A 15,322-nucleotide genomic window follows, 5' to 3' on the forward strand; every position below is an offset into this window, starting at 1 on the left:
GACACCTTTGCAGCGTGGCCTGGTGCCCAAACCACTGGCTTACAGGATACTCTCGTGGAGCTCCTACACTCTTCATAAATAACTGCATATTCACTGGAATAGGAACATCTTCCGTAAGGCAGAGGAATGCTTTATACCATTAACCACTAACATCAGTGTCTCTAATCTGTGATCTACTCTAATCACCTGCCACGGGACTTCACTAAATCAAGTCATTCACTCCAGCACTTCCAATTACAGTTAAAACAATTTTCATGAGGGAGAATTCACCAAGCTGTTGTAATAGTTCACTAAGTTTACTGTCCTTTTATCATGACTACGTTTGACTACATTTCTATTTGGATCTTTAACTTCAGGCAATGCTATCTATAACACAAGAGGCTCTCACTCACCCACTTAATGTGATTGAAATTATACCAGAGAAAAATCTGAGCCAGTAGCCAGATACCTTGATACATGGTATTTGTAATGTAAAAAATAGTAACTTCTTAATCTTAAAAAAAGTGACAGCCCAACCCTGTTATTTTAGTAAACTTTAAAAATTGCCCATTTGTGAGTGCATTGTTTTCTTGGTGACTGATCCACACAATCACGTACTGCTCTGATTCATTCTGCTACACCACTTTCCATCATAGTAAGTTTGGTCTATCAAGTTGATCCTATCAGATCCTATCGGTCAGGCTTTTGGGGAAGGGGACTGGGGGGATAGAGGTACCTGTCTTTAGCACCACCACCACCACCACCACCTGCTTCTTTGCATTGTTCTAGTGATAGGCTTCAGCTTGACCTCTGAGGAGATGGTGTTCAATCTCTAGATCAAATTAAAACCAGTGGCATTTGAAGTTATATGCTGATAGGAAGGTATGAAAGTGGAAGGTAAAATAATTTACTCCAGGAGTCTGGAGGACTGGGTCATACCAAGATAATCAGCAAAGAGATGGGCATAAGATATTGAAGATACACAAATGTACGTGAAGGCACATAGCATAGAAATGTGAATTTTTGCTGTTTAAAATGTGGTTTCTCAAAAATCACAACAGACTGCAGACTGGAACAACACAGGACACCAAAAGAGAAGAGCAGCATGTGAAGAACATACAAAAGAGAAGACAAAGGAGAGGGACTAGGAAGGAGCTACCATTGATGCACATGCTAGTAAGGCAAAACAGCATGATCAAAAAAGTAGGTAGTCTGTCACTGAAGGCACACATGTCCTCTGGCTCAATTAGTCCTTGCTAATGGTTATGTGGTGGTCCTACTACCAGGCTGCTCACCTCTGTCTCTCCTTCTGATTATGGCACTCACCACCATTACTTAACATAAGGCAAAGAGGGAGATAAGCATAGATGGGGATACAGCAATGCTGTTACAGCTATTCCAATCTCTTTTCTAGTCAGCTGCCCATCTGAGCATTACCTAGGCATAAATGCAAGAGGAGAAAAACAGTCATTAGCACCTCGCCTCAATAAGGATAAGAGATGAAGGAGACAAGCTTAGGATGAAAGAGCTAACAAAATCCAGCTCTCTATCCAGACCTTTATTAACTACCTCAGCAGAAACAAGCCATCTTCTAGGCTTTAGCTGAAACTAGCTTTTTTTGCTACACTTTAACAATTCCAAGCTAGCTCCTGTCCCTTGACACAATATCTAAAAATTCGCACTCCAAACAGCAATTGCTATAATAATAACAATACTTACATTTCATTATTTAACCTCATGCTATTTGTTCATGAGGATTAGTGCTTAATTAATTAACAACACTTAGCATTTCCACTTAGCACTTTGCCTCTTCAAAGCATCATACAGACAATACCTAATTAAGGGCAATGCTGCGCAGACACTTCACATCAGGACTTCCCTTTTACAGCTCTGCATCCAAGACTTGCTCACATGGTGTAGCATGAATTCAAGTTGAAAGCCCTATTGACTTCATCAGGAACCAGGTAATGCCCTGGCTATCAAGTGACTATCTACCTTTGCAAATTCCTTTTCTTTTCCTGTTACTTCTGCTTGCTTACTATTCACCCAGGGATCTAATTATTGGCTAATGTGATGGGTGATAATGTGAACCTTGTATTAGTGTTATCTACAAAACCTTCATTCTTCCGTTAGTGAAAACCTTACTCTCAGTCACCTGGTTGAACTGCCTTTGGAAAGAAAATGTGTTAACCACAAAAACGGATTATAAAATGTCAAGCCAGAGTTTTTAAGGGAGATGGTGCTTTCAATCCATCAGTCAAATGCCTGCTATGAAAGTGCCTTTCTCATAAGCACCCCAGGGTGCTACATAACATCAATAGACAATATAAACACAGAGCTTTCATGGTTCACTTTACAATTGGACATTGACTCTGAATCTGTGAAACAGAAAGGAATTGAATTTCATGACCAAAGAGTATAATGTGCACAGGATTAAGTAGACAACACTGGTAGAAGCAGGAAAGCAATATGGCATTGGATGCTGAGAGATTAAATTTACAAATAAGAAACCAAAGGAATAAAACAATTCTGAGTAAACTTTCATAAACCAGCGGTATCACTCAATGCTTCCTATCAATCCACTATTTTTTTCAGAGAATCAAACGTGCTGATGGGTTTATTCAAAGCCCACTGATTGAGCAGGCCCTGACTGTGGAAACTGAACAAAGAGAGCCCTAAATATCTAATAGCTCCAGCCAAGAGAATTATCCAGGCAGTATGGAAGGAAACTTCTGGCAGTCAAACTGGAAGAAGAAGAAAACATTCATCACAGTTCAAGAACTTGTCTAGTGTCTCAGAGGATGTCTTCACAGGGCAGTGGCTGGCAGCCTGGGGCTGCTGCTGCTCAAACCTGCTCCAGAAGAAAGCAAGCGATCCAATACAGCGACACAGCTTCCAGCTCTGGGTGGTGCTGTGGTGTGTCACATGCACGTCACAGCTCACATCAGCTAGGTCAGACAGCTTTGTCAGGAAGCCCCTCTTGCCAGATGAGCCACAGCTTGATAGATATTAAATGGTTTGATTCTTTGAAAACTGATTGTGCATTGAACAGAACCTGACCTAACCATTTTGGCACTGAATTCTTCCACAAAGATAACCGTGTACTGCTAAATGCAGTGTCTTTGTGGCCAAAATATACTGTGTTAGTGTTACTGCTCACTTCTAAAATCTTAGGAGTTTAAAATAAAAAAAACAGGCCTTACTATCCCTTAATATAATTTCATTTAAGCTGCAGATGGATGAGACCCTTATTGCCATATTCAACCTCAAGCTGAGGGTCAGATACTCATCCCAGACTTTTCTGGACATGTATGTTTGGAATTCAGTACCTGACTTTCATCTTTCCCCCCTCACAAATTCTTTTCCCCTTACTCAGCTTCAACTTCAACCCTTCAATATTCCCTTGCCACCAGTTACGACTGTCCAGGACTCCCTTACCTCAGACACCAAACAGCCTAGCCAGCCCCCAAACAGCTAACACCTAAGCTCTCCATCACTTGGTTATCCTGCAGCCCTTTCTAATGTTTACCACCTAGGACCCATTCCAGACCCATTCTAGGCTGCCCACAACCGCTCCCCTGGACCACTTCTGCATTGGTTAAGGCTGGATCCATGGATGTATATGGTTACATGTGAATTAGGTAAATCATGCACCTTTATTATAATGAGTTTCCTAAAATATAACACTCAAGACAAAACTGTCAGCTGTGGTCACTGTTGATCGGGAAAAGATCCCTGTTAATTAGCATGCACATTGGAGCAGGCCATTAACAAATTCATTGTGAAGCTACTGTGGAAGCTGATTCAAGTGATTATCTAGGTAACCATGCTTCTGTTTCCAGCACAAGGCTGTCACATAAGCCCTTCTGATCACTTTTGTATTTACATTTGCTGTGCCTCTGTCCTAGCATCTCCAAGCCCTGATGTCTTGGAGGAACACACGCTGAGATACTTCCTGACTGGAGTCAGCTTCCAGTACTGGAACTCTGCCGGGTGCAGCTCAAGATGTGAATCAAATGCAGGCATAAAAACACGGTTAAGACAAAAGCCTGGCATTTGGAAGGCAGTTCTCTACTCTGGTGTATGGCAAAAATAACTGTTTAGATGACTTATACAATTAGGATTTTACCTCTCATTCTCCTGTTTAACTCAGCCTGTGCAATGAAACAGGTTGGTCTGTTTAGTCTGTCCCACAGTTTTCACTCATTCTGTCATTACTCTATATCCATACAGTTCTATGAGGTGTTGGGGTTTCAAAGCTTCACAGGACTGTCTATTAATTTCTGCTGTTCATAGTGCTCTCCCTGTAAGAGGTCATGGGGACAAGTCCATAGAGTAGTCAGCAACAGATCCATGGTGGTCATGAATGTTAAGCTCCAGCATGTATTTCCTCCCTGCTTCCAGCCATCAGTGTCTAATGTCATTGGGACAATTTATACTTTTTGGCTATCACAACCTCATACAGCAATGAATTTCACAAGTGATATTGATTGCATTAAGTCGTACGTGTGCTTCCCCTGTTGCTTCATCAGAAGAAAGTGTTCCTGCTGCTGCACCACCATGGTGCATACTCCTAGCCTTGCAAGTTAGCCTGCACAGGGAGTGCTGGATGGATTGTTTGATGACTTGCAGTACAAGATATCCTAATCTCCTTGCCTAGTGAAATTGCTCAGCACTAGGGTTAATACTGAAGTGCAGGCCAGCTGAAGCTACCTTTAAAGGGCATGGTACGCTCCAGGGCAAATATGGTTGACACAGTTACACTAGGTATATATTTTACTTACAATTTTATCACTATGCCTATTCTAAGCACAGCCTTTCAATTAATTGATTCTTAGGACTTGATATAGAAAATATTGAAATATTTCTGACAACAGCATTTTCACAAGTAGCATTACCCATCCCACCCCAGCTCGGATTTCTCACCTTTGTGGTCCACAACTTGACTGTCCAGTCAAATGATGATGTGACAAAGAGATGGGAAAAGTCAATTGGACCCACCGCCATGTGACAATTGATTCCTGTGACGGGTCCTTGGTGGCCTTCAAAAATTTCACCAATGCCAGCTTTACTGCAGGAAGAACAGACATTTGCATTCAGAGGATGATTTAACATCTGGTGATTTAACATCATTTTTCTGTACTCTTAGGTTCCTGTTTCCTTTTAAAGTTCCATTTAATCTGTAAATCTCTCTCCTTTCAGTAAGGCCTTTGCCTGCAGAGGTTTACTCCTGTGGGCACAATTAATGCTTAGGATCCAGCACAGGGAGACTTTCTCTTACTTCTGAAGACTTGCCTTACTTACTTTTACATACACTGTCTACTACTGTAGCTTGAAATAACATTTATGTATAATTATAAAATAATTCTAAATTATAATTATACTATAGCTTATGCCTCTGAATAAGCCATTATCACAAGGAATAACATTAAAATAAAAATGCAAATGCGTTAATGACTTATCATGAGCAATTCTTTTCCTCTTAAATATCTAAAATAACTTTCCACAGCATCAGTCAGGTCACTAGGAAGCAAATCCTTTTTCACAAAAAGTGAAGGAACTGTTCCTGTCATCAGGTATCATACAGTCATTACTTTGAACAAGGGGAGATGTGCATTTCATCGGCCTGAGGCTAGAATAGCTATTAGGAAGGAAAAATACAATGCTGTGTAAGAGAGAATGTGCACAGTTTTCTTTTTCCTGGAAGCAAATGACACCAGATCAGTTGTCAGTGCTGTGCAGGGAATCATGTGTGTCAGAGCAGGGGAATTATGAAATTACCCTTTTAGTTACATTATAGAAAAATTACCACTGGAAGAAAATACATTAAAAATAGCCACAGCTCTGACAAGGCTGCCAGCCCTGTGCCAGTGTGAATACAGCGTACCCAAAGAGATCAGGAGCTGCACTGGAGGAAATTGGTCCCTCATATTGCTAGCATGGTGTCCCCTCACCTCTCCTGTTGACCATGGCAGTGTGGCCTCACTTAGGCTCTCCTGCCAGACCTTGCAGCATGTGCTGGAGCAGGGACTGAGTTCTGCAGTGCCTCTGCAGTGCTGGGTACAAAGCACACCTCTTATTTTATGCCTATCTGTCTACCATGTAGTTGGCTGCATAAGGGGAGTTCTGGAGCACTGAGAACACCTTGTGTATCTGCTGTGCTTTGACACAGCTGCTTCAAGAATAACATATGGCTCTCCACTGTGCTGGGCTGAAGGACACAGGAGCCTCTGGAAATAAAATGGGAATGACAGCAAAAAGCTCTAGAAAAGACAGGCAGGAGCAGAAAAGGAGTGCATTTGTCAATGGTCAGCAGAAGGTTTGCTAAAAGGGTGGGCTAACAAGAGGATATGGCACCTTCCTTCTCTTGTGAAGAACAAACCAGGCATGTCTGAAAGATCAGAAGTGAGAAATGCCCTTGGGCGTGCTTCATTTATCCTAGCAGCCTAAGACTAATTCAAACCATCAGCTGCCACACAGCCTATCAGTACAATGTCTAAATATACACAATTTTGCAATACTGTCAGCAGTCAGGCTAAAATAAAGGTACTTTAAAATAAAAATTATATTGAACAAAATATATGTAAAACAGTATTTATACAACATTAGGAATGTCTGATAGAAGCCTTACAATCTTAAACCAATGTATCCATGTCTATTTGGTCAACAGAAACACAGAATATGATAAAATACGAATTCAGAGAATATTGCAAACTACTGAAGCGTGGGGGTGAGCTTTAAATCTATCAGTGAAAAAAGTTTGTTCTTTACAAAAGCCTTTCAAGCATCCCAGAGGATGAAACTACTAGAAGCTATCGGATCACGCTAGAATCCTGCAGATTTACAGGGTGCAAAATAAGGAACTTGCAGTATTAAACTACAGCCTGGGTTATGCAAGGAAAGGATATGACCACCATGTGCGAGAGAGCACAGAGTACCAGTCCTGGGAGCAGGTCAGCCAGAGCTTGTGTACCCGTGTGGCACACTGCGGCTATGTCTGTGTTAGCAAATAAACCAGGTGGCAGCCTGGGGGCAAACGGTGTGGCACGGCTCCTGGCTGTACAACAAAACCCTCTTGCCCTCCTGGAGAGGGTGGGCATGTCCAAACTGCCCTCTGAGAGCAGGGGCCAGCAGGGCTCAGTCTCTAGCCTGGCTGCACAGACACAGCCTGCAGTGCTGTGCGGGAATACCCAGCGCTGGATGGCTGTGCACTGGGACATGCGTGCTCTGTTTCTCACATGCATGTGTGCCCATGGTGGCTTTTCTCCGATATATACCTGTGGAGACTGAAGATGGACCTGAGGATGGTAAAAAATAAAGCGGATTACCATCCCTTATGAGTGGTTTAGGCCTGATTACCCTGCAACAAAACTGTCTCCTAGGGCCTGAATCAACCTGCCCAGACATAGATACCTACATCTCAGCTAGCTGTCTAGACCTCCGTCTCACCTCATGGGTGAGGAAGAGGCATTTCTGAGGTCCCAGTCATCTCTTCTTCAGGCAGATGTCTGAAAAAGGTAAAGGAAATAAAACCCTAAGAGCAGTCGTTGCTTCCCACCAACTACGCAGGGATCCTGGGGCAACTACCCCAGTATAACAGGCTGTAGCATAGATGCTCAAAGTCAGGTGACTCCTGTCCTAGTCGAGTGAAGAACAGTACAGACACCATTGATCCAAAAGAAAAAACATGAAAGACTCTCCACACACTTGGCTACCTCACACCAATGCAGGTACACAATGTTATTTAAGTACAAAATGCTGAACATCACCTTCCATGACGACAGGCTGTGTAGACTGTTCCCTCTTCACTGCCAACGACAAAGTTATTGACATCTCCAGTTGGGAAAGCCATTCCTGTAACCGCCACTGGTTTGGACTTATTGTACACCAGCTCCATGCTCTCCTACCAAAACAGGTCTTCATTATTATTCTGTGATCATCCTTTTGTTTGGCTGTTGGGTTTTTTTTTTCCTAATTATTTTCTAAAGTTACACAGGGTAGCAGGAGGGGAAGAAGAAATCATTTGACCCAGCTGCAGGACTGCGGTTTCTACATAGGACATTGTGAGAAGATGCAATGTCACAAACTAGGATGCACTGCTCCTGCCATCCCCGCTGCTGTCTGTCACACGTTTGAGAGCAGCTGGAAGGCGCTAGTCTTTGCTACAATATCTTAAATCAGGCAGAGATGACAGGTGAGAATTTAAAATCTAATGGTGCAGAAACTAAAGGTAACACCTTAATGGTTACACTTGCCAGCCCCAGGCTCTAATAAAACATGCAATACCCTTCTATTTACAAACATTTTTGAAATCAATTGTTTGTCAGGAAACATGTGTAATATTGTGTGCACCTGAGGCATTTATCAGACTGTGCCAATTGTCCCTTTGCAGAACAAAATTTAAAAGTTGGGTTCCTGTCACTACCACCGTTCTAAGCGTTGCTTTTCAGGGATTTTCTGAGGTAACCATAAACACTCCCTCTAGACTCCACCATCAAGCTACAAACCAGCAAGCATATTTCTTTCTTCATTTGGTAGCTATATTTAAAAGTAAATCAGCATGCCCATTTTTGCTATTGCAAGTACAACCAGCATGAACAGTTTCTGGCTGTTGCAAGATGCGCACACTTTGAGCAGATTTTGCAAAACTTTCTGGTTGTTCAGCCTAAATGGTGTAACCCAAGAATCCACAAAGGGGCTGAATGATTTAGCAATTTCATTTTTAGCTATTTAAGTGGGTATGTTTTCTGTGTTTAAAATGTCTAAGCTGCTATTCTTCTAGGGCCAAAGCCTGTAGCGTTTTTCTCAGGAGGGGTTTTTGCCATAGCTAAAGAAAATGGGCATCCCTGTGAGAGGAGAGGGCTGCAAATCCATAGAGAAACACATTTGCTTGGTTTATACTTTTCTTTGAAATACATTTGATTCTATTAAAAAGGCAAAACAAGACCTGGAAAATGCATTGGCAGAGCACCTGTGGACCATATATTTCTGTGAAAATCTTCTGGGGTGAGATCATCATTTAGTGTCCGTGTGGAGAAACAGCCAGATGCTGCGGTGGACTCTCTCCTCCCAGCACCTACACCGTGGCTGTACAAGAGTGTTCTGGATCTGTGTCTTCAGAAAGTTTCAGACTGACACACATCAGCAACACTCTACTCCTCCCAATTTAAAGCTATGGCATGTAGCTTGACATCAAGTCCTGTGCCTTTCTTTTCTAGATCACCAAAAGCCATGTGCCAAACTTCAGCGTAATGTGGGGTGTGTTCCTATCCTTGTTGAAAGCCAGTTTTGGAGCAGGGAAATTCCATCTGAGTGATGAAGTACTGGAACTGAGATGTTCACAAATGTCTGCTTCAAAATTTAGTATCCCAGTAAGTGAATACATAAGGGTGGGATTTATCTTCTTGATGTGAAGTGAGAAACTGGGGAAGGGATTCAGGTGCCTAAACATAGACATCTGGGCCATTTTAGATGCCTCCACTTCTATTCCATAAGAGTATTGGTTTCTTATAGTCCCAGGACACAACTATCAGACCCATACTGTTGCCTTAGATGAGCGAACAACATGATCTAACTTTGAAGTTGGCCTCACTTTGAGTAGGGGAGTAGATGGGATGACTTCCAGAAGCCCCTTCCATCCCAGGATTTGACAGTTCTGTACCCCACGGTGGGTATCTGAAATAATATTTCACACTGGGATAGCAGGAGGCGTCCTCCAGAAGTGCCCAGTCTTTCTCTACATAAACTGTAAAGGGAACTCAAATTACTAGCTTAGACTTGACACAGACCTAACTTTTAGGTGGCTAAGGTTAGGATAGAGGAGTCCCACCTCTTGTGTCAACACTGAAAAGCAAATAATTCTATAGTAATTGCACATTAATGCATGATTAATGGATGGTTAATTGAATCAAGAGGAGTTTCTACGCAGCATTTTGAGACAAGATGAGATCCCATGATGCTTAGCAAAAATTATATTAATTTTTTTTTCTACGAAATTATGTATAAAAACTGAGTGATGCATTGGAATAGAAAATGTACTGCTCCAGAAGATAACACTTAAAAGATGCTTTCCATAGACCTTTTTCAGCATCAGATTCTTTGTTTAGTTTCCATTATTATAATCACTAGTGGTTTGGACAATTTTCCTGGGTTTTCTTTCATTCCTGGTACAAAGAAGGGGGGTGGGGTGGAGGGGAGACAATAGTAGCAAACATTCCAGAGGGGGGAAATTAGTTCTCAAACTTTTGATTTGCATTGTTTGTTCCTTTGGCTACTGAAGGCAGGCAGCAAAGTAAGCTTTCTGACTGTGTGCCTTGGAAACCCGTGGTGCCTAGGGTGTGTTCAGCAGCAGTGCAATCTAGTCCATATTTGTTAAACAATGCTGTAGAGTAAGTACAATTTATACCACAGGCGACTTCTGTAATTACCGTGCTTTAAAATGGATTATTTCATTTTCACTTGAAACTGACCTATGTATTAACGTATTACAATAATTACATGATTTGTGGTAAAGGAAATGGGGTTTGGCTCTTAGCAGAGACTGCTGGAAGCAAGCTGTACTCTTTCAAGTGCATCCATTGGTTTTAGTTTGTATAGGACGTGAGGTTTTGGCTTTTAGGAGCTATGTTCCATTAAGCAGGTATCCTGCTCTACCGAAGGTGCTTTTTTTCCCTGTATAGGTGAAAACAAACCCACCTGTGGAGTTGAGAGCATGTCCAGGCTCCAGGAGCACATTTTGCCATCCGTAGAGACGGTGATAAGATTGTGCGCATTCTGTGTTCCAACTACATTCACACAATACACAGGATGCTGAAAACACATTAACACTGGAAATCAGAGAGCCATTCTCACTTCTTCACAAACAAATTTCTCATGTCTCATAAGTTGTTTTAAAGAACAATTAAGTAGTCACATAATACCTGGAGAATACAGGACTCAGCTTTTGCCAGATAGGATTTTTTTTTTTTTTTTACATTTAAATTTTAAGAGGCACGTTATGGAGGTGGAAATGTTTTCAAAGTTTCATTTTCCTCATAATAAACCAACACAGCTGAGTAATGCTGTGAAAATACTGAATTATGTGGATGAGATTTCACCCACAGGGATATGTATCATTCTACTGATGGCTTTTGACACTGAAAATAACCAGCAGAAAGAGGTAAATTGTCCAAATGAAATCAAAATGAAAACTTTATTCAAGAAAACAGCTGCCTAAAACTTGAACTTTTCCAGAATTTGGCTTGCATGCTAAATATTTGCAAATGTACTCCAGTTGAAAAACATGAACAAGTCCATCAGCGTTCTCCAGCACTGGCCAATATACCTTTCAAAATCTGTCATTATAAATGTAGAGTGACTAAATTTAGGGTGTTACACCTGGTTCACCATAACATAGTCTTTCCATGGAGGCTGAATTCCACTTAATATGCAATAATGAAACTTGGCCTATTCCTTTTCCAAGGAACCTGGTAACATTTTGAGCCTGAAGAGTCATCTGAGATCTGATGGTGACATATGAGGCATGGTTCAAGTTCAGCAGTCTCCAAAGTGAAAAATCAGTCAGACTGAACAATAAGATTTAATTTCCTTTGACCAATACAACTGAATCTGCTGAATTAAGGGTAAGACATATACACAAGTCAAGCAAAGAAAAACTGTATTTCTCTGCCTCTTTTGCTGATGAATAGAAGACCTGCATCTCCAGGAAGAAAAAATACTTTTCACTAAAACTTTCCTTATTTAATGAAAATTAGGACCAACTTACAAGAGATCCCTACAGAGCTTCTAAGCCAACTCCATGTAGGATTAGAAACCTAGCATTTGCTCCTGCTGAAAGGAATGCCAGAACTACCACTTATTTTAGACTACTTTAAGATCCAGCTGCAAGTCACCTACGCAGTCAGTAGGGAAAGGCAGAAATCTCAGAGCACTGGCTAGCTCTCAGGTTCGATACCTGAGCGGGCCCAGTAAATGCCCCCTCCCTAAGTGCAAAAAGGGCAGCATCTGAATACACAGTGTGTGTGTGTGCGCACACTGAAGATGGACTCAGCAACTGCTGCTGAAATGGTACCTTGTGCTTGGAGGCCACCTGTATGCACCAGTAATTTGCAAGGTCCATTCTGATGCTGATTCTTCTCTTTCTCTCAAGATTGTCAGGCACCTGGCTTCCTTTAGATCATCAAATGGACCCCAATCTGTCCCTCACATGTGTCTCATGCTATTATCCTCATACGATGGACCTTCTTGCTGCTTAGTGAGAGCTAATGACCCCAGTGCTAAGCATGATTAGCACATACTGATGTGTGAAATAAGAATAGACCTATTTTTTCATGGGTGTTTGACCTCCAGTAGTCCAAACAGACAGGGACAGAGTGGGTGGGAGGAAGCTAAAGCAAGCAGTGGAGTATCTAGAATATTTAGGTGGGGGGGAGAGAGCGAGCCATGTCTTTCCAGCAGCACCTCAGTGTGCCAGGTCTGGCTTTAATCAGGGCTATCAGTCATCAATTTCATGCACAATAAAACTCATGGCAGAAATGAAAAGATGTAAGGAAAATGGATGAAAAAGACAACCAACTGTACGTAACAGAAAGTCTAAACAGGCTCCTTCCTTTCAAAGGGTCACTGCCAGCTTGCTTTTATTTATTTTGGAAATGAAATCATCATGCAAAAAGGTTTTGTCTTAATTAAAATTTCCTGTTGTCCCAAGTGCAGATGTGTGGTGGGTGTGAAAGGAAATTAGTGAGTAAGCTGTGGGTAGAACTCTCTTTCCTGGTGAATCCAGGCAGCAATCAGTGATACTAAACTTCAGGAAGGTTTAAGTCAGTGATAACAACACACTCTATCTGTTTCAAATAAACAAAGTGGGAGAAAGAAAAGAGAAAAATCCCTTTTTCACATATGGCATAAGTTCAAATTAAAAGATGACTATTCAACTCACGTATCTAGCAGTACGTAAAGTAACATTGCTACAGTAGAGTTGTCTTAATTTAATCCTTTTTTTTTTTTTCTTAGCAGCTAGGATTCAAGCCAGCCTTTTGCAACCAAGACTTCGTTTACAGTTTATGTGATTCCTATATATGAACATAAAGTAAGCACTCTTTTATTGTAAAATCTGATCACTCCTTAAAAACATCATGCTTCCTGTTAGACTGTGTAAACACTTATTTATACCAATCCATGACAGCACATAAAGTGCCCATCCACAACTGAAAGTAATTTATTTATATTTGCCAAAAGCAAAACATCACATATTGTTCTATTGCAATAATAAAACTAGTTTAATATATAATTCCAGGAGGAACAATTTAATCTTAAATGTTTTTTGAGTGTAAACAAATTACTTCCCATTAATCTTTTCTTTTCCACTAGATTTGGAGTCCCAGTTGTTCAATTTTCAGTGATAGTCAGCTTCTTGCCACTAGTTTTCTGGTCTGCTACATCTCTAAATTGCACTTCCAGGAGAGACTGTTTCTTTTCATGCAGATTGAACATTACTGGCGACAAAATGAGCAAAAACATTAGGGAAATGAAAAGCAATGTTGAAGTTGCAACCCATGGCACAGATCATTAGATTATTACATCAACATTCATGATAGTGGAAATTTAGGGAACAATATTTGTGCTGCCTGGCCCACTAAGCGAGCCCGTGCACACCTGTCATTTTTTAATATAAGAGACTTGCCATCATAATACTGGCCCCACACTGAATCTTTTTCATTAATTCACCTGGCATGGCTTCTAGAGTTGTCTTTTAACTCTGGGGATTATGTTGTCACAGTCAACTAAAAGCTGAACCTTGATCTGCAAATTCCAAAGATAAGAATCGCAGAATTGTAAAAGCTGGAGGTGCAAAAGACCTATCACTTTGTCTGATCCTTCCCTCTGCTAGAACAAGATTATTATCTTATCTCTCAGAGTGCTTTATATAGTTCAGTTTCTTATGTTTCAGGAAATCTGCGTTTTTCTGCATTATTGTATCATACTATTACATTTTTCTCCTCCTTTACAGCCTGTATTTTCTTTTCTGCTTCCCACTCAGGAATGGTCCCAAGCCCACTACCAAGATGAGATATATTTACCATCCACAGAGTACACCTTCCAGCTCTTATGAAAAGGCTGCCTGAGCCCAAACTCTGGAAGAGAAGAACTCAAGAATGCACAACATCTTAGTGCAGCACGGACTGGAGGTCAGCACCATAGCAGAGTGAGGACACCTTAGCAGGCAGTCCAGGCTTGTCTCTTCCTCCAGCACAATATGAGTACTTTGTAATGTAAGAGAGTCTTCTAGCACAGACATCATCTTTGTATCACAGAGAAACTCTTCCTTCTCAGGCATTTTGTGCTACTGCTCTGCCTATATATCTCCCAGACATCACCAGAGCCCTGTGCCACCATCACTATATCTGCAGGTATCTGTTGTGTCAGCAAAACGCTCTTCCACATGATTTTATCGAAACAAACTCCCCCTCACTGTGCAAGCTCTGCCCTATGGCCCTGTCTGGAGTAGGAGACCATGACAGGCGTTTATGTATTGCTGTATTGGAAAACAGAAGCAAACTGCCCCACTCTCTTCAAGGGCACCAGTCTCTACTTGCAGGACTCCACTGAGACAACCATAGGTGCCTAATCTGGTTCAAAAGAGAAATTCATGTACAACAAGACAACAGTAAATGATTCAAATTGCCTGCCATGCTAGTCTGACAGACACACAGTCCCTATAGTGACCTGGCTGTCTTTACAGGCAATGGAGAGCAAGAGTCACAGTCCCACTGTGCTGCCACAAAGGCGCCTCACTCAAGTGTTGTAATTGATCCTGCCCTCTTCCTCGGAAAGGAGGATAATCTTCTGACCCGACCTACAAAGTGTGATGGTTAAGCACTTACAGGAGGTGGTTGTACATCTCTCTTATCTATTTCTTTCCCTTCAAGGGCCACACTGTCTTCATCTGTGTGGCAAACAGCATTGTAGACACAATTAGACAGCTCCACTTCCCCGCTGACCTTTTCCTCTAAGGAAAGGAGGTGATTTTTATCCTTACCGTGTGAGCAGCAGCAGATAAGGGAGTTCTTTGAACCGGAGTGCGCCTGTGACTGCGATTATCCCACAAGACAATTTGGCCAGAGTATGTTCCACCAACAACCAGGTTTGGGTGAAAGCGGGCAAAACAGACAGACATCACGGAGGACTGGAGTAAAACAGGTAGAGAAAAAGAGAGGGGTAACATGGTCAGTCATCTTCAATTCTCTCCTTAAGGAAGGATATTGTCATTAGCATTTTGTATTTTAGAAATCACTGTATGAGCTCAATTCATATTCCTTGCAGACCAGCAATTCTGCTAAAGCCA

The 15,322-nt window shown here is 41.6% G+C and overlaps 1 protein-coding gene across 7 annotated transcripts in view; it reads right to left on the bottom strand.

Annotated features, from left to right (window-relative positions):
* Positions 1 to 15,322, bottom strand: part of DYNC1I1 (dynein cytoplasmic 1 intermediate chain 1) — a 199,750-nt gene that overhangs the window by 36,506 nt on the left and 147,922 nt on the right. For all 7 annotated transcript variants that reach the window (XM_069774712.1, XM_069774727.1, XM_069774704.1 and 4 more), the window contains 4 exons: positions 15,017 to 15,163; positions 10,675 to 10,788; positions 7,749 to 7,882; positions 4,906 to 5,050 (listed from right to left, as the gene is read on the bottom strand). In XM_069774712.1, the coding sequence (XP_069630813.1) occupies positions 4,906 to 5,050; positions 7,749 to 7,882; positions 10,675 to 10,788; positions 15,017 to 15,163 (540 nt within the window). The remainder of the gene's footprint in view (positions 1 to 4,905; positions 5,051 to 7,748; positions 7,883 to 10,674; positions 10,789 to 15,016; positions 15,164 to 15,322) is intronic.

The sequence above is a fragment of the Haliaeetus albicilla genome, chromosome 2 (assembly GCF_947461875.1).
Source record: "Haliaeetus albicilla chromosome 2, bHalAlb1.1, whole genome shotgun sequence".
Lineage (NCBI taxonomy): Eukaryota > Metazoa > Chordata > Aves > Accipitriformes > Accipitridae > Haliaeetus > Haliaeetus albicilla.